The 26,931-nt window shown below is 38.3% G+C and overlaps 1 protein-coding gene across 1 annotated transcript; it reads right to left on the reverse strand.

The window, feature by feature from the left end:
• Positions 1-1,094: 1,094 nt before the first annotated feature.
• ago2 (argonaute RISC catalytic component 2) lies at positions 1,095-26,187 on the reverse strand. The gene is made up of 20 exons (XM_031738803.2): positions 25,005-26,187; positions 23,782-23,829; positions 20,444-20,624; positions 20,227-20,347; positions 19,918-20,099; positions 19,682-19,818; positions 19,454-19,588; positions 18,484-18,571; positions 18,029-18,176; positions 17,818-17,937; positions 15,867-15,989; positions 15,610-15,743; positions 14,849-15,033; positions 13,791-13,950; positions 13,581-13,671; positions 12,263-12,457; positions 11,932-12,066; positions 11,084-11,185; positions 10,766-10,965; positions 1,095-10,679 (listed from the first exon to the last, which is right to left on the reverse strand). The coding sequence occupies exons 1-20, from the start codon at positions 25,021-25,023 to the stop codon at positions 10,571-10,573; spliced, it is 2,613 nt and encodes an 870-aa protein (XP_031594663.2). The 5' UTR covers positions 25,024-26,187; the 3' UTR covers positions 1,095-10,570.
• Between the last annotated feature and the right edge of the window lie 744 nt (positions 26,188-26,931).

The raw sequence follows: 26,931 nt of genomic DNA on the forward strand, positions 1-26,931 counted from the left end.
GTATCCAGTTACGGAAGCAACACATTAACAAGAGAATTCTGAGTAAAACCAAAGTTACTTTCCCTAGTAACTAGTTACTTTGAAAGTAACGAGTAACTTGAAGTAACTGAGTTACTTTTTTAGAGAAGTAACTAGTAATGTAACTAAGTTACTAATTTAAAGTAACTTACCCAACACTGCTGGTCAGTACTTGGATGGGAGACCGCCTGGGAATACCAGGTGCTGTAAGCTTTTTTTTGTCACACAAACTGCAGGGGGCGCTGCTGCACGTCTTCAGTGGACGTGGAGTATTTTGCTTCCTGGTCAATCATTTAAGTTCAAGGTCCTTTAAAATTTATATTCTTTACATTCAATCGTTTTAATATAAACCATAAAATATTTATGTAAAAAATTATGTTATCTTAATTTTTCTTGCCTTGAGTTTTGAGTTGATATTTGTGTTTCATTTCCACTGGTTTTCATAGGACTCGAATACGATAGTGGCAGGTGTTGTGTGGGCCACATGTGGCCCCAATTGTTACACCATCTGGCTCATAGATATTGGAACTGGGGCTGAGTGGAGGCAGCCAGACTCACAATGAGTCCGTGCCAGAAGAGCAATGCAGATACAGAGAATGATAGGGCCACACATTCATGGTGCCCTTCTTACTGTGCATTAAAAACAAACAAACAAAAAAAACGGAGCAGCCGGTTTAGATTCACACAGTTGACCTCATGCAAGAACCGCCTGGAAAGGGATTTATTCTTAGAACATGAATAAAGATGTTCCATTCATTGGTTTTATTTATTATTTGGAGTGGTCCTTTCTTTTAATGCATATTGTGCTCTGATACTTTAATTAAAATAAGTAAATAAAACAATCCTGACTGAGCTGATGTGATATGTTTTGTTGTGTTGCTTGTTTTACTGGCACATAATCATCTTCACAGACAGAGTTGATAGTGTAGTCATCTTGTTTCTGTCTACAGATATCTGAATCAGGGCTTCTTCCCCTCTGAAGTGAACTTCTCTTACTCTCTGGTAACAGTTCAGCAAAACTGGACAGGATACGAAAATACTGGAATGAAAACATCAAGTGACAACACAGCAGAAAACCTTTTTCAAACATTTTTATTAATTAATGCAACTTACAGTCAAGCCAAAGAGCGAACTATATTAAGTGATACGTATTCACATTATGTCCTAACAGGGTTTACAGCATATCTTGTGTTCTGTAAGCATAATTGTTACAAAAAAAAAAAAAAAAAAAAAAAAAAAAAGAAAACGTAAAAGAGAAATCAAAGCTTACAATATCAAGAACAAGGAGCTTAGCAGTGGATTTGAAACATATGAAATGAGCAAAAGACCCTCACCAGAACAGGAATGACAGCAAATTCAGTTTTGGCATGTTGTGGTTTAAATAAGGGAGTAAAAGAGATAGAGAAACTAAAATATATGCAAAATATAAGTGAGCTCAAAATGACAGGAGGAAAGGGAGGTTTGAATTCACGCGGCTTTGCAGGGCTGTCTCTGCCAAGAGACTTTGGTCACTTTGCTTCTCCGTCATGGCTTATAATTATAAGAAAGAAAAAAAAAAAAAAGGAGTGTCCTGGTATTAGTTCTGAGTTAATTTTGTATCAATTTTGTAAGTCCGCAGATGATTGTCTTCTGTCAGAAAACAACAACAAAAAAAGTTTTGTAGTCAACTGCAACTCCAGGACCGACTGTACATTCTCAGGAGGTAGATAACATGAAGTCTTAAAGAAAGCGTGTCTAAATGGGAATCGAGCTCTTTGTCAAGTCTGTGAAACTGTAGTGCATAATTTGTTTAAGGCCAAATAGGAACCTCACTTGTAGATCTAAGGCTATTTTAAGACAAAAGGGTGTCAGGGTGGAGGGAAGTGCACGGGAGGGGATGGAGTTGTGGAGGACAGGGTGAGCAGATACAGCCCTTACATGTCAGTGCCTGAGTCAACAGTCGCGCTTTACCACAGCTGCTCGATGCACGTCAACCCTTGGTTAACTGAACCCAATCTCTCTTTTTTTCCTTTTTTTGGCTACATACATGCAGGAAAGATGCAAAAAAAAAAAAATTAGAAAAGGACACAGAAATGAGACTAGAAATATTCTGATCGACATTATGACTTGCATAAATGACACGTTATTTGGCCACATGGTATAACATGTTACAAGAAGAGCTATCAGCGTGGGCACAGCCTGAAGTGACATTCAAACCTCCCTAGAGGGGAAAATTATGTTACTGGACAATATGAAGCACACTAAAAAAACAAAACAAAAAAAAGGTCAATGCAGCATATATCAGGCTTATGAGGTACTTCATGAATATATAGATATATCAACGTTTTTAGAAAAGCTCCTCCGAGTCATATTATTCCTTATAATTCCTATTGATAGCATAAAATACCTCGTCAGTTTTATTCTTATTTTCAGCCCAATCTCAGATGGGCCTCCTTTCTTTTTTTTCTTTTTCTTGAGACCGCTTTGAAAGTGCAAAACACAAATACTGATCGTTCTATGCAGCATCTACACACGAGGTTGCATGGTAGTTAAAACTTTTTTTTCTTTTTTACTTTTTATGCGGCATGACAGATTTTAGTCAAAACTTTATTTTGAAAGGACTCACAAAACCCAATGCAGAGACAGAGAGAGAGGGAGAGAGAGAGACAGAGACAGAGAGAGAGAGAGAGATCCGACAAAAGGCACACGTCGAACCACGAGCGCACGCTGGATGTCTTCAGTTTGGACTAAATCGCTACGACCTTTACTCAACAACCACACACGACCTCACGTGTGCCTTACGTCGAATTTCAATGGTTTTTCTTTGTGTGAAGTGTATTCAGACGTGGATTTTCCCTTTGTTAATGTGACATGCAAAACTACACATTTCTCCCTACGAGAAAAAAAAAAGAAAAAAAAAAAAAAAAAAAATGGCATTGAGTGTGGCGAGTACCAGATGGGGAAATCCACCCTGGATTTTATTGCAGTTAGGGTTGAAAAAACATGTAGGCATTTGATAACAGCGTGGCTCTGTTCACTATGAAGCCTTGATATTTCTAAACTTGCTGGCAAAACAAAAACTGAAAAAGAAGCTGGTTCCATAAATTGAGACTAAGTTTGTCTGATCTCACAGGCATTTGTCCTGCCAACTAAAAGCCTGCCCAAAGTGGACAGACTGGTTAAAAGAAAGAAAAAGAAAAAGAAAAAGAAAAAAAAAGACCCAAAACACCAACAATCTGCAGCCCACGCTCAGGAAATTTATTGCTGTGCATACATCTTTCCGCAAACCTTCGTCGTCACTACAAACACCTTTTTAAAATCAACAGGTTTTGCTGGATTATCTACATGTCATGAATTAGCAATTACGATGGCACCTTTTAAAAAAAATCCAGACATCTTTTACAGTTAGCATTACACGTGAACGAGTCCTAGATTGTGCTTGGCTGTCTTCATCGACTCACATTACAAACAATGAGACTCCCGATAGTAAAAAATTTGGTCCGGTAAAATGTAACCAACTAAAGCAACCAACCAGTCCATGCAGGATTACTTATTAAGGGTGAAAACCCACCAAAACAGACAGTGCTTTTACGTGATATTGGCTTTCATTGGTTTGGTCACTACAATTTCTTCATTTTGTTGTCACTCATAAATTAGGGATAATATTAGCTAGCACCCGACACTGCTCTGAGGTAGTTTTATCCAAGTCGGTAAATAAAAAGCCAAGTCGTTCACAAGACTGAAAATGCTTGGAAAAATACAAATAAAAAATACCCACAAGTCTTGCATGATTGGATTCAAATAGTTCAGCTGAATGGCAATGGCTTGGTTAAGTTCTGTAACAGCTCTCCTCAGTCTCGATCTGATTTACTACGTCATCCAGTCTAACCCTGAATATCCACCTGGATGCAGATGTGTCACCTGTCAATGCCACAGCTGCCAGATTACTGTGTGCTTTTCTGCACCCTGCTGGTTGCCAGAGGAGCTCTTAGAAGTTCACTTGTGAATGCACAGAAATAGCTATATTCAATTACAATTTATAGACAAGAGATTAGGATAAAATGGCATCCTGCAGGCAATGATTTAAAAAAGTGCAGTTCGAGCATACCAAACCATCTGCTTGACATTAAAATATTCAGTGGATAAGGAAAATTCAAGTGCTAACAAAATGACTGGGATTGATCCTTTTATGATCAAGACATTTTCCTGGCCATTTTTCCACTAGATGTTTAATTAGAAACAAAGTAGTAGAACCAACACTGTAATCTTGCACTCCCGTTTCTTTGGCTTCAGTCACACGGATCTAGAGACTGGTTGGCGATCCCTGGAAACCTCAAGTGGCCAGGGAAAAATGTCTATTCCCAACTAGGTGTTAAGTGGTTGCTGGAAGTTGCTGGCTGTCACAAAAAACCTTCTAGTGAATAGTTTGGTTGCCTATATTTTGCATGGAACATCCCAACTTGTCTGCAAACACTTGCCAATTAACCACAGAGTGGTAGTGAAACTGTGAAAAGTGCGATGCAAAACAAAAACTGTCATAGTAAAAGTGAAATCTTAGCTGAAACCAACACGTTTCCAAAGTCACATCTTTTACTCTGACGGCAAACCATGACTATTTCCAGTTTGTGTCACACTTTTCACAGTTTCACTACTGCTCAGTGGTGGTTGCTAAGTGTTTGCAGACAAGTTGGCATCTCCCATGCAAACTAGAAGCAACCATGGAAATGTGCTAGCAACCAAAACAACTGCAAGGAGAATTCTGGCTTAGCGCTGTATACCCCTTTGCAGCCAATTTGACGTAGTGACCGCAAAAAAACAAAAAACACTTCCAGCAGCCACATTGAAAAATGGTTGCCAGGCAGTCCTCAACTGGTCTCTACGCCTGTGTGACTAATGTCTTAAACACATCCAAGGTAAAGTGAATGAAACAGCTGCATCCAATGGAATTGAAAAGGTCTTTCCTTGTTGGTGCACCACTGGAATTTATACTAATTGTTGACACTTGTAGCTAAAACAAGAATACAGGCAAACTTTATGGATACCAAACTGGCATCACATGGTTACAGGTAATTGAGTGGACATTGGCGTAACTGTCAGAGACAAAGTGATGCTTATTTAGAAAAAAAAAAACTATGTCAAACAGGAGCGGGATGTTATGTATATGCCACGTATATCATAAAAGGTCAGTTATAGATCTACAAAAAAACAAACAAACAAACAAACAAAAAAACCCAGCTGCGTAGCAATACAAATGAGGAACAGAAGCAACACTTAAAACAAAAAGCTTCTCTGCATTTATGTGGCACTGCACTAATTAATGTAATAATTCAGGGACGATTTTACAAGACAGCTCTGTAGAGGCTGGACAGGAATACGAGACCCGAGGGCTTAAGCATAAGTTTAAAATCCAACAGCAAACAAGATCACACACCTACGCAAACCACCTAATATACACACAAAGCGCTTATGTTTTAGCACCTCACACAAGTATGATGCCAGGACTCAAAGGATGGCTACTCTTTGCACCAGTGTGAAACACATGTCTCCTAAAAGTACAGTAGCCAACATCCAGAGAAAGACAGCACAACTGTAGAATTACTACTTTCATGTTAATCAGAATGAATAAAAATAAAAAGATTATATGGTCTGTGACATGGGCAATATTTAAATGACTGAGAAGAAGAAAACAATACTTTCTGGAATTAATAAAGCCTATAAATAAAGGGAAGAAAACAGAAAGAAAAGGCTGTACATAAGATGCAAAGATGAGTATAAATGTACTGGATGGATAGCCTATACAACATTACAAACCACGCAGGTTCAAATTACATTCATTTTTAATATATGGAGCTAGGAAAATAGGATCTACTCTACAAGAGATTTCTTTATAACAGCAAGATTTTCTCCACAAGAGACAGATAAGCGGCAGAAAGAGGAGACATTACTATACAGAGGGTAATGGTATGGAATTAATTCATGTAATGGGGACTGCTTCATTAGAAAGCTGGCTTTTATTTTGTACTCCATGACCATTAAAAAAAAAAAAGAAAATAAATTAAAAAGAATACTATTAATAAAAACAAAAAACAAACAAAAAAAATGCAAAGGCTGATGGTTATCATTTGGAGAAATGTTATCATTACCTCTTAAAAACTAAAGACCCACTATTATGAAAAATAATTCGCTGATTAAAATAGCTTATGATATGCCATTTAGTTTACAAAAAAGCTATTTCTAAAACCTGCTTTATCCGCGTTTTGGCCACTCCGAAAGATACTGGGAAAACAGCCAAAGTGAGGTGAATGTGTGCATTTAATTACCTTGTCTGAGAATGTTTTTAGGGGCAGCACTACAGCTGTTCTGAAAGCCTCACTGCTGCATTTCACTTGAAGAGCATTGCCACATTCATCCAGGCTACAAGTATTGGTCTGCTGAACATTCTTGACTGAGCTCATACTGTATTTCACTGTTCTTGTAACAGTGACAATAAAGTATTCTGTTATATTGTGACGAAGATGATTTATGTGAAAAAGGAAAAGCCTCTTCCGAGTCGTGATATGTGTAGTTTGTAGCGATTTTGGACAAAAAGAGGCCTTACTAAATACAATTTAATGTGCACATGGCTGTCTTCAGTGACAGCCGTGTCAAACCTTAATACTCAAACACTGTGGCATTGATGCTCCGGCTACAAACCCCCCAAAATCTCCTGCCTATGATTGGCGACACTTGTTGACTGTGCATCTTTTATTTTGAAAAGCCACCAAAATCCAAAACTCAAGGCTGCCAGCCTGCCCCCTGATAAACACTCTCAATACATGACTAGCTCTAAGTCCTTTGTTTAGTGCAAAGAAAAACAAAACAAAACAAAACACATTGTCGAATATTGTTTGTTAAGTGTAGGGAGAAAAAAGCCATTTTGACCAGGTTTTATAAGGTGCTGGTGTAGGTAATGTAAAACGTAAAGAAGCAGAAACAAGTTCAAAGTCATCTCTTTAAAAAAAAAAAGACAGCTTAAAGTTTCAAGCCAGTCAGTTTCTGATGTTTGTGCTGTTACAGGAAAAAAATGATTCAATCTGTCAACAATACATGAGGGTTATCTTCTAGAGAATGACTTCCAACTATTACACTATATTCTGACGCGTCCCTTTGAGGAACAGTCTAAGAACTGAACATTCGAGTAAGTGAAGATAGCTGTGGTCGCGTTACAAAGGCCTGCAATCACACAAGAACAAAGACATTCACATTTCCAAGTACAGAGCCAAAGATGGGCTTCTCCTGATTAATTCATCTGTTCTGATCCACCTACTCTGATCGAGATGACTGGATCAAAACAAACCTAAAGCTTAAATAAAGGACTTAAATGCATGATTGTACATAGAAATAAATGCTCTGGAGTGAAATTCGACATAAATTTTCGGCTGTGTCATTTTCACACAGACATCAACAAGCATTACGTGATAGTTCTCAGGCTCTATCAATCTATCCGCGGGCAGTCTTTTCTAGATTACTTCCCCGGTCTGACACACAGCACCAACTGGGTACATTTACTTTGTACCTTGTACTTTTGAATAATGAAATAAAATTATCAGACCAAATATGGGTGACATATTTGATGGTATGCTGCTCAACTGAAAAGCAAAGGAGTTATTATTCTATATAGAAATTAAAAAAAAAAATGCTGCTTCTTATTGGTGCATAGAATAAAAGGAAAGAAAGCAGGGAAATCTGTGTGTAGGTACAAACACAGTTCAAGAATTTGGTCGTACAGCTCAACACTCAAAACACACATTCTCTCATTAGTTTGAGCAAAACTATGAGGGTGAAAAATTAAAAAAATAAATCGCATAACTACATAAACTGAGAAAGCACGTTCACCATCACGCACAGCAAACATTTAAAACCTCTTCTGTCAAGATGCAAGACTCAAACAGCGCCAATTAGATAGATTGCAGAGGTAATTATACAGAAATGGCCAGCAGTGTGATGTTACCATAACACTTAAAACAGGTAACAAGAGGTAGTACACGCGGCCATTTCCACACAATTACACCGGCGTCACACGAAACGGCCGAGCCTCTCGCTTTAGTTGATTATCTATAAAAGTCACACCATTGCTATCAAAAGTGCATCCAAATTTACATGTTGTGAGACCAGCACCGATAAGAACAATATTGACATCATAACAGTAAATATCAAGTACAGATTTTTCAGAATGCCCCACAAACACAGTCAGTCGGATTTCTAGTTGCTTTTACAGGTCATGAGTACAAAGGGAACCATAGAGAGGTCATCAAAGGGAGAGAAAATATTCTAAACATTATGACGCTTACTTGTTTTTTTGTTTTTTAGCATGCAATTACGGAGCCTTGTGGACCAGTCCAGTGAGGATTTAAGGTGTTTTACAGTGAAAACATCTAGCACCTAGAATCGAGATGTCCTTTTGTGCTTTCATATAATTATATATATATATATATATATATATTTCTTTTTTTAATATTCATCATGTAAAAGTTCATAATCTTGTTTGGCTAGGAAAGACTGTGTTACAAAGGATACACCCAATTTATAGGCTATAAAATCTACAATGTTACAAATGACCACATAAATACTTCATCCTATTAGAAAGGTATGAAGACGTTGATAAGCACTAAGAAACGCTACTAAATGCAATATGCTAAAAACAACATAAAAAGCCCTGATTATCTACCTCTAGAAATGACTCCAATTCATGTCAGATACCCACTGCTAAATCTCTTGGTTAAAAATGATGCATAGTTAGAAAAGATAAACTACTCGCCTCCACTCAAGACTACGTCAACATTCGCCTGCTTATAGCATTAGTAAAACTTAGGTGGGATGTTATTATATAATAATGTTATTAGTAAGACATGACAGTCTTAAAAGGCCATATATATTTGCATTTATCTGCATACAAAGACAATATTAATTTAGACAATTTTTTTTAACATGTGGGCCAGTTTTTAAAAAAAGAAAAAAAACAAAGAAAATCTATAATCTTTCAGCAGCTTCCACTGAAGGCTTATTCAAAATATACCTTATTACCAACATTACTAAATAGTATAAAGACTCACAAAAAAGTCATTTGCATAAAACCCAAGCTTTTGTGCGATGACAGCCCCTAGTTCTTGGAGCAAACACTACGTTAAAGAGGTTTTAAGGAATTTCAATCAGTTAAACTCTAAAATGTTGCAGCTTTGACTCCACTGTACCGAATGCCTGGTTACTGACAAGCCACACAAATGACACAGCAGAATACATCATCCTGTGCTATATACATTAAAAAAATAGAAGTAGGGTTGATGTGTATAAAGGAAGAAATAAACAATAATCACAAATGCCTAAAATGTCTAAAACATGAGCCAGCTACATGCATATCCATTGGAGAAATTATTCAAATTTTAAAAAGTCTGTAAAAACAGATGGGAATCACACAGATTTTAACACGTTCCCCACTATGGTGAGTTCCTAATCAAGTGTCTTTTGTCAACATGGCTCAGAATACATTAGAAATGTGTCCTTACTGGGAACCAGTCCCAATATATTACATCTCAGGTCACTGGTTTGTCAGTTCAGACTTAACAGTGGGGCAAAGGAGGAAAAAAACATGTTTGCCCCCCGGCCCCCCAAATTTCTAAATACAAAAAGAGCTTCATTAAAACTAAACAAAAATAAATTAAAAAGTGTTGATTCAGGGGTTACACAAATCTGATGTCAAGATCATTAACTGTCAACAGAGTTGGCATAATAAGATCATCAGTGTCAAGAGGACAAATACTGGAAGAAAAATTCATAGTTTTACATAGAAGTGGCAAAAAAAAGAAAAAAGAAAGAAGATACTCTTAAATGGCACTTTTCATCACATAGTGCCCTATGTGGGGGGAAAAAAAACACAAACAACCCTCAACATATATATATATAAGTACTTTTGTCCTGATTGAAGCTCTCATCCTGGTCAGTGCACTTTGCTTTGATAGGCTGATAAATAATATCTGCGGGGAGGTCTAAATCATTAGGCATATAACAGTTAATGGACCCCCACATCTTTTGATTTTTGCCTTCTCCCGTCAAGCACCAAGAGCCTAATAACAAAACAAAAGGAGAAGGAGGGCGACTGGCTTCTTCTAAATGTGAAACCACCCCACTGTATACTGTTACCTCCTGCAAGGAAAAAAAAGGAAAAAAAGAAAGAAAATTCTTCTATTAACGTACTACCTCTGCCTTGTCTTTTCGTAATTTTCACCCTTTTTTTTTTTTTTTTTTTTAAACGGATAACAAGTACAAATACAACTAATGCACGACATGTAAATAAAGCCTCTTCCACCTCAATCCTCAAGAAAGAATGACTCTTTTGCATGTTACAGTCTAATTGCTGGAATGGTTTTGGTGGGTTTAAGTACAATTGTAGACATTTGGGTTACTGACATGTTTGTCTGGTAGGGAGATCACAATGTGAAACCACTGTAATGTTATCTACAGCTGACAGTGAGACAGCGGAGGGTAGTGCGTTCCATCAGTGATGTCTCACCCACGCCTTCCTGGGAGTTGGGTGCTCTCAGGCAAAGTACATGGTGCGCAAGGTGTCCTGGTGGACCTGAACAGCTTTGGCCAAGGCCTGGTGGTCACGTCCATTGCTTTGACCTGATGTGTGACTGCCCTCGGCACTGAAAGAGAAAAAAAGTTGCAGAACTGTACGTTTTTCCAACAAGGAGACAAACGTCTGCAAACTAAGAGATTTTAATCTCTTCACCTGTCATGCTCTTTATCCACCAAGTGATAGCGAGCCCGGAAAGCCACCAAATGGGCATAGTAAGCTGGTGCTGGGATGGACACTGACCGGGTGCAGCGCACGTAAGTGTGACAAAGCTGGTAGGTAAGGACTTGCAGTTCATCTGATGAGAAGTGGTTGTCGTCCCAGAGCACGTGATAGTGAGACGGCCTGCTGGTTCCCTGTCCGGAAGTAAAGTGGATGTCAGGTATATTTGGGTTGTTTTTGACTCACAATCTACTTTCATTAGAAAAGTGGAAGACACCTTTATCAATACATCTTATCCAACTTGGCTTTTACCTGAATGCCAGCATGACTGCAAAGGTAGAAGTCAAATTCTGATGGGTGAGTTATTTTGGTGTCCACTGTGGTGCCTGCAGGAATGTTGCCGCTCTTCCCAACCTATAAAAAATATCCACAGAAATGCTTGTTAAGCTGGAATTGTTTACGTGGATGCTGACCCAACAAGCCAACATTACTTTGAAACCTCCCGAGCTGGTGAATATAAAAGAAATTTGTTTTTACAAACGACAATAAAAAAAATAAATAAAAAGAAACAAGAGTTTACGAAAGTGCTCAACTATGAAAATAGCCAAACCATGAAACACAACAAGAAAATCCCCACAGTGACTAAAGAAAAGAAAAACAAGAATAGAGTTGCAGCACGATAAGAGATAAAGTCAAAGGTGCCACACTCTACTTGCAGCCACCACAAAGGTTTAGATCACCTCTATTTTTATGCCTGGATCGTGGAACATCCAAGAGCATCTGGTTGGTTGGTTGGCTTTAAGCTCTAACCTGATTATGATAAAGCAAGAGTTCAGCTAATTAATGTGACGCCAGTCCATTTAAAACCTTGAAGGATCATAAACATTTTAATAGACAAGAAGCCAGTGTGTCAGGTTTTATTATCCCAGTTATTGTTTTTTAGTTTTTGTTATAAGACGAGTTGTTGCATTTCATAGCGACTGCATATGATGATGGGATACTCAAAAATCTTTGAAACTAAATCTGAAGCGTTATTAGGGATCCTGGTGAGAGGATATTACATCACTCTATTCCTAAACTTGTATGCAGTCAGTTAATTAAAATAAATAATTGACACAGATCATTCATAAATTCCCAGCACTAGCAATGACAGTACTAACCCTCTCATTTCTGTCCATACAGAACAGTCTCGTATGGTGTCTCTTCTGAACGACCACAAAGGTAATACCAGGCTGGTAGTCCTTCTCTAGTTTGATGCAGGCCTCCCGGATTGCCAGCAGCTCATGCTGAAGAACCTGCACGTAACAAAGTCGTAAGATCTTAAAGATTACCCGTAAAACAATATATGTAAAACAAAAGCATGATTAACATTTAACAGCAACTTCTGCCAGCTCAATTAATTTCCCACAACAGCACAAGTGCATAAGGAAAATCAACCACTTTTCCTGTTTGTTATAGTTTATTCTGTGTAGTCCTGGATATATGGATCACCTGGTTGAATTGGCCCTCAGAGATGCCATCCCGATAGTAGATGATTCTGGTGGGCTTGAAGCGGGTGGACTTGTAGAACTGGATCAGCAGCTCCCTCACCATGGTAGCCAGGTCCTGAATGATTTCCTGGCGGTGCTGCTGCACCCGTACTGTGGCACAGTACCGGCTGGGATGGGCATCCATGCTACCAACAACCTAAAATGAAAGAAAGAATGAACAAAAACAGGTCTAACCACACTAAAAAGAATTCACTGAGAATGACAAATGATAGTGATAGACGCTTCATCATTTTGATGTCCCGTCCCACATAGTTTCTTACAATGAAAAACAAACAATCAAAAAAAAACAAACAAAAAAACAAAAACATGACAGACAACTGGACTTTCTCAGTCGATCACATTTTGATGACACTTTGATTAGGATGAGCTCGGAGGTCAAACAGGTTTCTTTCTTGCTTTTGAGGCAGTGATGTCACTGTCCTAGGGCTGTTCGATATAACGATATATATCGGATGACGATATGAAAACGTCTATCGTTTCATTTTACGCTATCGTTTGTTTCGTGGTGTCGCAAAATAAACTGTTTACGGCAATATTTTTTCATTATTTTGATGGTCACTGTAGTGGCTATATGAATTTCCTAAAGTTCTCTCTTTCTCTTATATTTAATATAACCACACTACAGACGGACAAGCGCTTGTTTGTATGCGTTGTCGTTAGCAACAACGACGGTAAAACCACCGCATGTCTGCTTGTTTATTTTCCACATAAACCTTTCACAATAAAGCTCAAGATCCTGTTGAGACTTTTCAAAATAAACTGAATCACGTGAAAGATGCAGAGTGTTTACGGATGAGAAGCAAAAAGAGCCGTCAGGTGCTAAAAATAAACCTTAGACTCAAACGTTAGAACAGGCTTTTCCCGCAGCATGCTGTGTAATAAATACTCACAAAGAAAACAGCGGCGGCCGTTACAACTTATGTCTAAAAATGTATCGTTTCATGCATCAGTTAAAACACTCGACTCCAGGTACGCGACGCCCAGCTGGAAACACTTCACGCAAGTCGAGCTGCCCGAGATTCACAGAATTTACAGAAAATGTTACATTTTTGTGATTTATATCGTTATCGGACGATAGATGTCTTAATATCGGGATATGAGATTTTGGTCATATCGCACAGCCCTACACTGTCCTGCTGCATAATTTGTGACGTGTCCGTTTAAGCTAGAACACAGTATCTCGTTACTCTGTGCCAGTCCACACACACACAAAAATATAACATATTATGAAGGGTAGGTCTTAATGTGTTGTTGCTTACAGCAGCGATGGAGGGCTTTTTTCCATCTCCTGCCGGTGGATGTGTCACATCTGCACCAAGGAAGATCACTGGCTGCTGAAACACCACCGGCCTAGAACAGTAGATGTACATAAAAAAAGTTTAACACAATGACATAGCTTTCATGTGCTGAAAAAATATAAAAACAACTCATTAGTTTCATGATAAGAATTCACCAGAATTTCCACTAACCTGCCCTGTGGGAGGAGGATGTTGTTAACACCGCCCAGCTTGACATTGATCTTCAAACACAGGTTGGAAAGAGTTTGAGGCGTCGTCTTTTGAACATTCTTCACTTGCACGCACTGTGTGGCCATGCCAAGAACCGTGTCCCCAACACGTTTCACCTCAGCTAAAAACACATCAGGACAAGGGGGAGATATAATTTGATCTGCTATAATAAAAAAAAAAAAAATAGCGTGTTGCACAATCTTGCTCTGCCCCAGACGATTTAGTGCACATAAGTAAGCTGACAAAGTATTTTCTACGTAAAGGATAAATGTCTTTGTTTTATTTATTTATGCACAAATTACTTAAAATAACTAACTTGAAGCTCAAAAATGAAACCAAGTATATAACTTTTTCTGTAATTTCTTGTGGTTTACTTCTAAAGCAGATACAGAAGCAGTAAAACTTGTTGAGCAGGCAATGGCGCAGCAGCATGTTCAGATACACTAGAAGTGGGGAGTCGTCTTTGAAGGTGCAGCAGAATGCGGTTGGAGTGGTAGGGACTAATTAAAGACCCCCTTCAGGTTCAAGGAGAGTTATAAATAACATGAATAAAACTGTTCCCTGATTTCTGTTCTTTATAAAGGGTTGACGCTTCAGTTATTAATAAGAGTTTAATTATCAAAATGAGATACTTTTGTACAAGTACATGATGCGTAACTTTACCCAAACTCAATTACTTTAGCCAAATCTCATTCTCTACAAAGCAGGCTTAAAGTTTTCACATCTGTTTGTGATGTCACAACTTTAACCACTTAACCTAGATTTAAAGGGAACTCAGAGAAACTCTGAACACAGCCCTTGAGTGTCAAACTGTTTTACAGAGCTAAACGCAAACATCCAGGTGAAGCAACAATGACCAAAACTTGTTTCTGAGTGGAGAGCCACACCAGCGGCTTTTAAAATGGTGAATTTAAACTGCACCTGGCTGGAGAAGCCACTGTGTTTGTTTTTTTGGAAACAGAAAACAAAAATAAATTTCTCAAACAAAACAAATACCATAGTAAAAGAAAATCCCTCACCATAAACGGGTGTCTTCCCTGGTAGGATGACTACCACCAGTTGGAGGCCCTGGTAGGTGTATTTGAGGTGTCTGAACATGGGCTCAACGCTGTCAGCTCCCTGGGCATATTTACAAAAGCAAGGTTGACCTTGGATAGGCATTCCTGCATCTCGAGAGATCTTCCTCAGCTGATCTGTGAAAGCTCTGACAGGTGGAGAATTTATTAATTTAAAGATAAACGAGTTAAGACACAGTCCTAGTTTAGGTTAGATGACATTTGAGAGCTGCCTGCCTACCTTAGATGTATGAAGTTTTCAAATTATCCCATTGGACTGCTTTTCCTAACATTTATTTTTAAATTACAGTGAAAGACTGTTTGGTTTCCAGACTTCAATTAAAAAGGAGCTGGTCAGTCTTGGTGAGTGCCATGAAAAGTCAGGACATACTGACTTGCTTAAATACAAAAATAACATGAATGCAGTAGACAAAGCCTGGCCTACACACTATAAATACACAGCACAGCTGTATGTAGTTGGCACGTGCTTACACAGAACTATATTTGCACAGTAAACTTGGCCAACATTTTACAGAAAAAAGAAAAAGGACTGTGTGACTGTGTTTACGCACTTCTGTACAGGACCTACGCTCTGCTTTACAACTTTTTAAATACACCCAGCTCTGTAAGCCTTAAGCTGTCTACTATCAAATAACATGCACACACGATGGCATGACATACATCTGCATATGATAGATAACATACGTTCAATGTATCGTGCTTACTTAAGTAGGAGTTCGGTGCACTGCCTCTGTGGCGCAAAGCAGGCAATGGCCCACACTTTGATCTCAATACCAGTGTGGAACTGCTTGTTCCTCATGTCCCACACTCCCTGGATTGGTGTGGCTATTGCTTTGTTCTGCAAATTGCAATGAGAGCAACATCATTAGTGCCAATCACACCATACACGATGAAGTTACGAATAAAGCTCGAATAAAAATGAATAAAGTAATTCATGCATTAAAAGCACATTAACACATACCCTGCCTCCATACAGTATGGAAGGAGCTTGTAGGACACGGCCATTCACTTCCGTCATCTCATCCCGAACCATCACTCCGAACTCACGAACGTAAGGGTCAGCGTTGAAGTTGGCACTTCTCATCTGAATAAACACACACACTCATTAGCATAATACAGCAAACTTTAAGATTTTAGTCAAGTTATTTATTTTCTTTTATTTATGTTTATTCATTTCATATTCAAAGTAGAGATGGCACGATACCACTTTTTTATGTCCGATACCGATATCATAAATTTGGATATCTGCCAATACCGATATGAATCCGATATAGTGTTTTTTAATCAATAAAACTGTTTTTTTAATATCTTGCTGCATTTTGTATAAGTTCATACTCAAGTTTAAATAAACAACAACACTAAAGCTATTCTGTTATACCTGTATGTAAAAAATACACTGCACCCAAAATATTTCATAGTTCAGCAACACTGATCAATCTAATAAACTTAAACCTGCACCATCCTCCCTATTGTGGTATTTTAAAGAGTACTTAGCAGAAATATTAAGCAACCTAACTAATAGGGTTGCAAACTCCCAGCAAAAGAAAATGGGGAACCACCCTCCACCTGATGATGCTTAATCGATGTAATCAACTTTAATTTGATGCAGGGTGAAAAAAAATGCACAGAAATAAATTATTTTTCAAGAATAATTAAAAAGATTCAACATCTTTCTTCAACAGAATTGCAGACTGCACAGATGGTACTTTCCCAAAGGAAAAAGTAGTAGTAGTAGCTTACTAGGGTATATTAGACTTAATAGTTACTATATACAGTAATGGACTTCTATACATTTTATATCAGATTAAAACTTTGGGTGTAAGATTCAGATAATTATTTATTACAAGCCAGACATTTTAAATGAGAATAAGAAAGAAAAGTATGTCTTTGTGCCCCCTTTTCCCTGTTCATGCCCTATCGGCCCCCCTGGCTAAACTTTGCTAGATCCGCCCCTGCACAGTTACCAGCCGTCAGCTGCGTAGAAAAGGATCCTGGTGTAGAAAGTAATATTAAATAAATTCTAATAACAGTTTATCAAGCTTAAACGTGCTGTTGTTGTTCCGCCGCTGGTTTCCTCTTTCAGGTGCAAAGTGGGCCAAAAACAAAGAAGAGAGACGGACTCGCGACAGAAAAGCCAATCAGCTGATCATTGATCAGTTTCATGATTGAAGTAGCCGCAGGAAGGTGAGGGAGAGAGAGGCAGTCGCTCCATATATAGGTTGTTAAGCTTAACATGGGAACGCTTTACAAACATTCAGAGATGAACTTACACACTTGCTTTACTTCTCTCTGGGATAACTTCCTCGGAGATGAAATGCCGGATTGCTAGCAGGCTACAAATACACACAGCCGCTCTATCACGCGACGTGCTACGGTTATGAGCCGAGTTACGCCGCGTTGCAAGTTTTTTGAGGTGCTTTTTTGATATTTAATGGATCGGATTACATTTTTTATTTCCCTCCGATATCCGATCCAGTAATTTAGGTCAGTATCGGACCGATACCGATACGTAATATCGGATCGGTCCATCTCTAATTCAAAGTAATCTGTATTGTTATTAATGATAATCATAATATTATGGACTATGATTGTAAACATCATTGTCTACCAATCAGCAAATTCATTAGCAGTTCACTACAACCATCAATCTCAAAGACTTTTGTTGTCTTTATTAGCAGTCCTTCCAGCACTGGCCTCACTGAACCCATTAATTTTTAAGTTTATCATGTTGGCAGTGCTTGCTATTGGCCTTAGACCTCTGGGCAAACATCAGTGATGAATCACTTGAGTGTAGCCGTTGGCACAATGTAAACATTCTCTGTTTTCCTTCACTTGTTGTTCCGGGAATGGTGCCAAACTTGTGAAAACTTAAGTTTAAAAAAAAAGTGTCTGTTACGGTTCATATAACTCACCAGTTTACTAATCTCATCCTGACGATCTGGTGCCGATCTGGCTGTGGCACGGATCATAGTGGAGGTCTGATTGTCTGTCAGCTTTTTGATGCAGCGCTGTCCTGCCACTATGTTACACACCTGGGGCAGACATGCGCAAAACATTCAGAAGAACAAGAAAACAAAAATCTCAAGTCACCTAGCTGGTGAACAAGAGGTTGATGATGCTTACCTCTAGAGGCAGGTAGGTGTGTTTCTGCTCCTGCCCCACCTGTAAACATGGCAGGTGGGGGTATCGCAGGATGAGCTTATACTTGTCTTTGAAGTACTGAGCTACTGTGCACTCTATAGTTTGGCCATTCTCCTGTTGCAGAGGGAACCTAAAGATTTACAAAAAAAACAAAAAAAACATTCAACATGTGAAACCTTTTACAGTCAACAGGAATATTCTCAGACCAGTATTTCCAAATTTTACTACTTATAATCATGACAAGTCATCTAGGCAGAAAGTTTGGTTTTAACTAGTATTCTGCAATTAATCTAACAGGACTAAATGCAGTTGTAGGTGATTTTTTTCTTGTTGCTGTTGTAAACCTATAGCAAACGTGATATTTGAATATTAGGCATGCTATTTATCTTGTTTTTAAAACGTAATTGAAAACAAGATTTTTAAAAAAGCATTCTTACGTTTGGTGGCTTGCTGGTCTTCTTGTCACATTGCATACTCTGTACTTCCTCTTCATCTGCCCACAGTGAGTAATCTCAACCTTCAGGCCTTAATAAAGCAATCACAATAAAAGGAAACAAAGGTTGAACATAAATTTTTTTTTAAATAAAATCAAGGGAAAATTAAGGCCAATTTACGAGACAAATACATATTCATATATTAATGAAAAACAGAAACCAAACAAAAGCAAAGAAAACAGAGATGCAGAATCACCAGGGACCAGAATCGTCCGATTCTGGCAAAAGGCTGCGCACACACACTCACAAGTATACACTAACATGTCATTAGCATGCAAGCTCCTAACTGTTTGTAGAGACTTAAAGTTTGCCAAAGTAAACTCTTTGCAGGAGGGGTGGGGGGCACCTGGAAAACATTCATAACAGCAAACCTAACCAGACATTTAAATCACCTTCAGCCAACTGAACATGGACACTTTAAAAAAGCCAACAATGGAGAAATAGCTAAAGGCAGCAGCCTCGGTTTGAGCAAAGCAGTCATGCGAAAAATTGCAGAGTTGAATTAAAAAGAGAAGAGAATAATTTTCCTGTTATCTGGTGAAGTTATAAACATACTGGAAAATGATTTAAGTACGTGACATTTGTTTGAGCCTGCTTTTTTTGTAAGGTAAACTATGTGAGGTAAAAGGTGTTTGGACAGTAACTAATTTCCACTCAAATATTTGCACCTCTTTACAGTAGAAGAACACTTTATTATGTATGCTGTCTGTTATAGTTGCTAAAAAGAAAATCAGCAGGTCACACTTAGTGAAAAATCAGAATCGGCAAAATAAAACAATTTACAATCTGTGAAAACTGATTAGAAACGAATCTAAAAAGTATTAGTTAAGAATTTGAACACACAAATAAATGTTTTTTTATACGTCAAAGCTCCCAAAATCATTAAAAATATGAACTCCTAAGTTTATCTTACCTTTGATTTCTTTTGTAAATTTCACTCGTTGAGAGTCTGTCAAGGGCTTCTGCTGTTCTTCGATGCTTTTGAAATCCAAGACCTCGCACATAAACTCAATTACAGGTTGGGCTTTGTAAAACGCAGTGGCCGAAACTGAAAGCAATTAGACACAGGGTTTCAGCTTATGGAAAAAGCTCAACTTTAGACAAATTTTGCATGAGAAATGAATCTCATTGTGAAAATTACCATCGATGTTGAGCATCATTTTCCAAAGGGACGGCCTGACAGACTGGTGGAAACCAAACCACACCTCTCTCCCTCCACCAAGAGGGTTTGAGCATCCCTCTGAAGGAGTGAAGAAAGAGCGTCCCACTGGGGTATACCTGCAGAAGAAAAGCACCAGCAAAAAAGCCAACAGTATTATAAAAGGATAAAATAAAGAGTCAAAACTATGACTGACAATGACAGAAATTCTGAAATACCTCATAGAAGGCAAATGTCTCATGACCACATCCAAGGCTTGAATAGTCTCAAAAGGGACGCTGGGTAGCCGTCCTGACAGTGCCTCATGCAGAGCTTGCAGGCTAACGCAGGACACCCACTTGATAGCTACTTTGAAGCTGCGGTCTTTCCCTTCACCAGGAATAGTTACCTCAAGCTCCACCTGTGTGATAAGTTGGGAGGAAAAGAAGAGATACAATGCAGTCATATTGCAGAAATACTCATACTTTTTTTGTTTTGTACTGAAAATAGAGCTTTTAGTGTTGCAGGTTGATGTGTGGAATACATACTTTGTCTCTGCCTATTGGCAAGGGCATGGCAGTGTAAAGGTTCTTCCTTCCATCATACACCGGCTTTCGATCACCAAAGATCTGTGTTTTAAAGTGCTGGACCATGTGCTCCACAATTTCACTGAAAAGAAAATGAAATGGATAAATTACCAGCAATGCCCCATGTAATTTGCTCACTCATCTGCTGAACGATAATGAAATATCAACATGGATATACCGATTGACCCTCCGGGGGCATTTTTCAGGCTTGATGTCAATGTCATAATGATAGACCTCCAATTTGGGGATTTCCATCTCAAAAAAGTTAGCCTGGAGCTTGATTGTCCTGCCCATGGTGCCAAAGTCTGGCCGTGATGGTGGCTTGAACACATACTCTGGCACTGGGGAAGATGGGGGTTCTAAAACATGTGAATCAAATGAAGCAACAAAATAAATGGTAAGAATCAAATCATCAAAAAGACCTTTAAGACCCAACCAGCAATAAACTGCCTTATAAACAAAGAGTTGTGGATGCACATGTAAACAAACTGGAGCATGTTTCATTGATCTAAATCAAACGTAAAACAAAAATTTGCTGTTGGCTTGTATTGCAATACACATAATAATGTCTAATAGTGGGTTAGGGTTATTAATCAAAGGAAAGAAACAACTGAAAAATTTCTCAGAGATTAGGCATACATAAGCAGTAATAACAGTGTGTACAATACAGTATGATCATTTTAATCAAGTGATGAAGCCTCAAAAATTCAAAGATGTACTGTAGGGGTAAATAGGTTTTTTGTTTTGTTTTTAAAGTCAGGAGCATCACAAATGTGCACTAACAATATGACTTAACCATCAGCTCTAACTGGTGTAATTTCAAGGATATTATATATGCACTCTTTGGAAAATATTATACTAATATTATAATAAACAGAATGACTCAATTTATAATTTAAACAACACCACATGGTTTTGCAGCTCCAGGACACTGACTTAATTATCCAAATACACTGATTAATCCTCTGAATGTTTGTAGCTTCGCTTCTATCAATTACTCTAGGAAAACTAAAAGTGTCACCTGTTGATAAACAGCATCGTAGCATTTGGACCTCCCCAGCTCCAATTCAGGACCAATCTGTTCTTCCTATACTAGGGCTGCAGCAAATTCAAGTGTGTGCATCTCAATTCTTTCAGCATATAAGGTTCTGTATAAAACTTCTTCCGTCTAGTACAATATGTCAGCTGATTTCAGTACTTTCACAAATGGGTACACACCAAAGCTATGTCCACATGTGCATGGGATTTTTTTAAAACAAGGATTTCCCCCATGAAATATAACAAAGTGACATCAAGCGCTGTGATGAACATGCCTAAGCAACATGTGACGATGTAGCCCTAACTGTACAGGAATGTTGGCCAATCAGAAGCCTACATACAATAACACACTTCACAGTCTGATGTCAAAAAACAAAACCGAGGCGCGCACCTTTGAGAATGTAAGACAAAATGTCAGTTTTCCTCGTCACCACGCAAACACAGAAGCACAGTATCTGTCAATCTTCACCACTGGAAGCAGCAAAGGCTGCTTTGGGTGATCTAAAACAACGTTTACATGTGGACGAAAGTCCAAAACGCACAGAAAAAAATTTATGTTTACAAAACTGTATGTTTGTGAACACTGGCTGAGGATGGGGGGCAGTGGAGGGGATCTGGGTGATATCTGATGCTTTTGCTATTATTAGCAGCTGCAGCATTCAGTGTTTCAGAGAAGTAAAACAAAATTCAAAATTATAAATTTTTCTGACATCCGCTAACTCTTCATCACACCATCTTTGACCTAGAACCTGACTCGTGTAGGATTTTGAACACTCAAGCCGATATTCAGGGATTTAAAACTCAAATATCTGACTGATATTTTCCTTCTTTCAAACACACAAAACATTTGTATGTATATTTATTTATTTGATAGTTTATGCTTTGCCTGACTCTGCTCAGATCCGCTCCTTTCATTTGTGGTGACCCAAACACTGTTGCAGGGAAGCTGCAGAGTGCCCACTAGTGGACAAGCTATACACCATCAACATTCAGAACGTGTTTGAAAGGGTGTTTCTCTCGCCTGTTCTGGAACTTATCTGATTTTATAATTGCTGATACTGAAAGGTCGGCAAATAGCTAAAACTGGCTGAGAAATCTGTTGGGCTCTGCTTTAAACATTTAGCAAGCACAAAATCAGCCACTGTAAATTTGTATCTCATCTGCTAACAGGCTGACATCCGTCTAAAACGGTGATAATGGGTGACTTTTCACAAATGTGTTCAGGCTGTCCTAGAAAAATGAAAAAGCACAAGCTGCAGCCGTCATTTTGAACAGGTTTTAGTCAACAGACCGCACACTTGTGGCTGTAGAGCTCATACAGAGTATAAATACACCACTGAATAAATTCTTCAGAGAACTTCAATTACATTTTTCCAATGTAACTGAAATTACAAAGAAAAAAAGACAAAAAGGCAACTTATTTTGTATAATTTCTTTTTCAAACTTAATTAAAATACTCAGGTTATTTTTCTCATTCATAGTTTGACTTTTTTAACTTATCTGCAGTAAGACTTATGGGGAATTTAATATTTAGTTTTTTTAAACAAATTAAGAAAAAATGTTTCTGCATATTTTCTGATTTCTTTGTTGGAACAAAAATAATAAATAATACAGCTACTTTTCACCTGTACCCTTATTCACAACAAGTCACCACAGCAGGCAGCTTAACATGTTTGATTTGGCACTTTTTTTTTTTTTTTTTTTAATTATGGGGTTTTTTTTTTATTACTTTACACTGGATACCCTTCCTGACCCATCCCCAAAGGGTTTTTTTCAAATGAGTAAACCACTACACTATGTAGCCACACCGATAATAATATACAAGGTGATATAAGAAAAACTTATTTAAATCTCACATTTGTAATTATTTTGGTACAATAGTTGAATTATTATTATTATTATCATTATTATTTATATTAACATTAACAACAACAACAACAATACATGTACCAAATCTACATCAAATCACTATATTATAACCTGAAAGATGATTTTAAGTGTTAACATTTTTGCACTTTATTGTAGGAGATGCACACAGCTCTCATTATTGCTGGACAAGCTCAGCCATATCTGCAGCTTCAGATATTTCAGTCAGGACACACTCCATTCCCTTCAGTGCATTATCTTTTAGCTCCAGCGCTGTTCATTCAAACAGAAAACCTTTGATAAAGCCTAGCAATATATGGTGGATTTTAATAAGTGCCCTTTAGTTAAGTGCTTTGCACATAAGTGCACAAAATGAGGTGTACTAGTGCTGACTAGTTGAAGAGCAAAGCATCTTCTGTAGACTCTCACAGGATCAAAATACCTATATGCTTTTTGCTGGATGGTTTCACTATCAGAAGGTCCTGTTGTTTTTCAGATGAGTACATACTGTGATGCTTGAAGGATGTGTGAGAAAAAAAATGTTGCCACTTACACTGGACCACTACTAGGGTCAATTTAAAGTGTTAAAGCCCGAATATGGGAAAAGCTTACCAGAGCTTACTGACCCAGTAGAACCGGGTCCCTCAAGCATCTCAGCAGCTACAGAGAACAAAAATAACATGTTATAAATGCTCAAAGATCCGCTCAGTCTGATACACACTGTATTTCAAAATAAAGAGTAATAAATGTGTACACCTAATAACATAGTACAGCCCAGAGACCAAAGATTACTGCTTAACATAACAAAACCATTTGTTTATGTAGTAAGCAGTAAGAGAGCGCTGCTCATTTATTACATTAGCTTCATCCCAGCAGACCTTTCTTATCACTTCCACAGGAGTCTTATCAATAGACACGCAGAAAGTATTGAGCAGCTGGCAATCTAACTGATGAAGCCACCCCTTCCCCCTAGAAATAGACTGCTTCAACACACCGAGTCGTGTTTTGGTTGAACAACACATCCTCGTTAAAATAACTGCAAGTGGGGGGAAAAAAAATGTCCAACATAGTGCTGATGTCGCCTGTACTCTCTTTCATTCAGCCTAAAAAAGCCAGCTGACAAAAAACAGAAACGCACACATGAAATACAACGATATGCAAATCTACACACACACAAACAGCGTCTGTCTGACTAACGACAGGCGGCTCAGTCGCTTAACTATCTCTACCTAACGTCAAACTTAATCAAGCAGACTTCTCCTGTATCATTTAGTGTCTTAAACCCGGTGTTACACTGAAAAGACGATCCGGTGGCGTTAGCGCGTTTATACCGCTGGTGTATTAATGTGACATATGTAAATGTGGCGATTTCAACTGTCAGGCTAATCGTATCCCAGACTGGTGATGAGATTAGGTCGGCCTCGAAATATTGCTTCAACTAGTGTGTTTAGTGCTTCAGTTCGAGAAAAATGAATGATATGCGTTTACGTTCGTGTGATTTGTTAAGAAAATATATGCCAGCCAACCCCCACTTGGTGAAAGTGCAGTGAGTTAACTAAAACAAGTTCGGGAAACCAGGTGCCGTTGAAGCTAGCGTGGCTAGCGGCAGCTTGTTGTTGCACGCTAGCTAAGCTTGCCTCTAGTACTAATACACTTAAAACTGGGACGACATGTTCCTCGTCAAAGCCGTTGTTGAGTTTTACAGTAACGAGTTGGATGAAACGGGAACAGAGCAAGCACTTCATCGATGCAGCACAGAAAAATGCCGCTTCGTTATCGTCAGTTTTCTTTGGCCGCATCACGTAGCCCATGCTAACGTTAGCCGCAGCACTTACCTCCAGCAGAGGAATACATTTTGTCGACTTTTTTTAAGCGTGTGTCGTGGACGCACAAACACTCCGCTTAGTTTTTCGCAGAATTCCACCAAAACTCATCCGTAGTCGAAGTGTATTTATATGTCCAAGTGCAAGGAAGGAAACTCGGTTCTAAAAAGAGATATTTAGTTAGCCAAGTGGTAAATATTTGAAGTCTCTCATCCTCGGCTCGGCCCCATCCCCCCAACACGCAAAACGGGAGCCGAGAGAAAAGAGAGCGCAGGGTAAAGAACCACGCGCTTCAAGATGATTCTTTCCCATTCCTTCCGCCTTTGGTCACTTTACTTTCGGTAGTGTATATATTTACATTTGGACTTCTTTTTTTAATTACCCTTCTTTTTTACAAGACATATGTATTCATCCCATCAGTGTAGTCATGAATGTAGACAAAAAGCTAGTATCCGTATCAGTCCACGAAATGTGATTCTTTTTTTAAATAAATATAACACATACTATATAACACATACATACACATAATACAACACAATTTAGACAAATCACGTTTCCTATCAGATTTAGTATTTTATTAGCCAAAGTTAGCATTTTACACGGTTGCAAACATTTCAAATACGGTAATTTCGACTTAAGGGGAAATATTAACGTTTAGATTGATGTGAAGTGGGGAACTATCTTGCTTTTCGGTGATGTCAGACGCACGCTGCGCGGTCTCAGTAGTGATGCTAATTCAAATCTTTAAAAAAACACCAGAGATCGCTTACCTGGCTTAAAAAACAACCCGACTTTTTATAACCTGGCTAAAATACAGGTCTGGTTTAAATACGTACATATATATGTATATGGCCACGAATGTGGGTTTTTAAAAATGTCAACAAGCAAAGTAATATACGAAGTAGTTTGTTTCTTCGGCGGAGGAAGCATTTCCGGGGTACCGAAGTTTTTTTTTTATAATACCTATAGCTAGTGCATAGTAATGGATCCACAAAAACTTCCAACGTTATAGTTCATTATAATATAACGACAGTACATACAGAAGATTTATCAAGCCATGTGATTTTATATTATACGTTAAATTTTACTTATGCTAAAAATTACTTAAAGTTTAATTAAGGGGAATGAATGAAATAAAATTAGATGTACACGTTCAAGAAGTGAATTATTGTCTATAGTAACAAAAGCTGAAGAAGATACACACAGGTAGGTTGTTTCTATTGAATGTTTTTATTTGTTTATTTATTATTTGCTCATCCAGATTCCAAATTTTCCAGCTATTTGTTCATATTTCAGTGGAAGTTAAACCGATACAAGATCTATAAGCAGATATACGAATACAGAGGCTGATTTTCTGGGTTGTTTACAGAATATTTGAATGGGTGGATAAAGCCAGATGGAACACAGATATAGCCATAATGTACATTGAGCACACGTCTCTTTAACCGTGAGCCTGGTTTCGCGTAGCTGATCCCGTTTAAAGTAGAATTATTTATTGTATGAATTGCAGATTTGAGTTATGAAACATGCAGAATGTTTCCGCATGTGTGCATCCAGTAAGCAGCACCTGCTGAAACGCCCATGTATTATTCCAAAACTTTGAAACAGTTGCAGGCTGTTTTATCAGATTACGCTGTTACCAGTGTCACGTGATTCAAATTCCCCGTTAATTTAATCTAATGCGTATATTTTTAACCCTGGGCGTCTGGGTTGTGTCAAATTTGAGTGAATTTATTTTATGTTTTGTTGTGGGTTTGCCAAAGTGAACGACGTGCAGCCCCTCGCTTTGTCCTCTTGTCGGCGCTGTTTACCACTGAATGTGTGGGTTGATGGCCGGAGCTCTGGTTTGTGTGCTCGGCAGCATGCTTCAGAAGGGAATAACATGGATTAATATTTAATGAGCCGTTTATTGATGCCGAGCCGTGTAAACAGCACAGAC

Source organism: Oreochromis aureus, linkage group 22, assembly GCF_013358895.1.
Source record: "Oreochromis aureus strain Israel breed Guangdong linkage group 22, ZZ_aureus, whole genome shotgun sequence".
Lineage (NCBI taxonomy): Eukaryota > Metazoa > Chordata > Actinopteri > Cichliformes > Cichlidae > Oreochromis > Oreochromis aureus.

Bases quoted from the DNA above. Each gene is read 5' to 3' on its own strand.
- ago2 (XM_031738803.2), bottom strand. The intron at 20,100-20,226 runs GTATGTATTCCA...CTTATCACACAG, and splicing joins TGCCAATAGGCAGAGACAAA to GTGGAGCTTGAGGTAACTAT. The intron at 11,186-11,931 runs GTTAGTACTGTC...TATTTTTTATAG, and splicing joins GTATGGACAGAAATGAGAGG to GTTGGGAAGAGCGGCAACAT.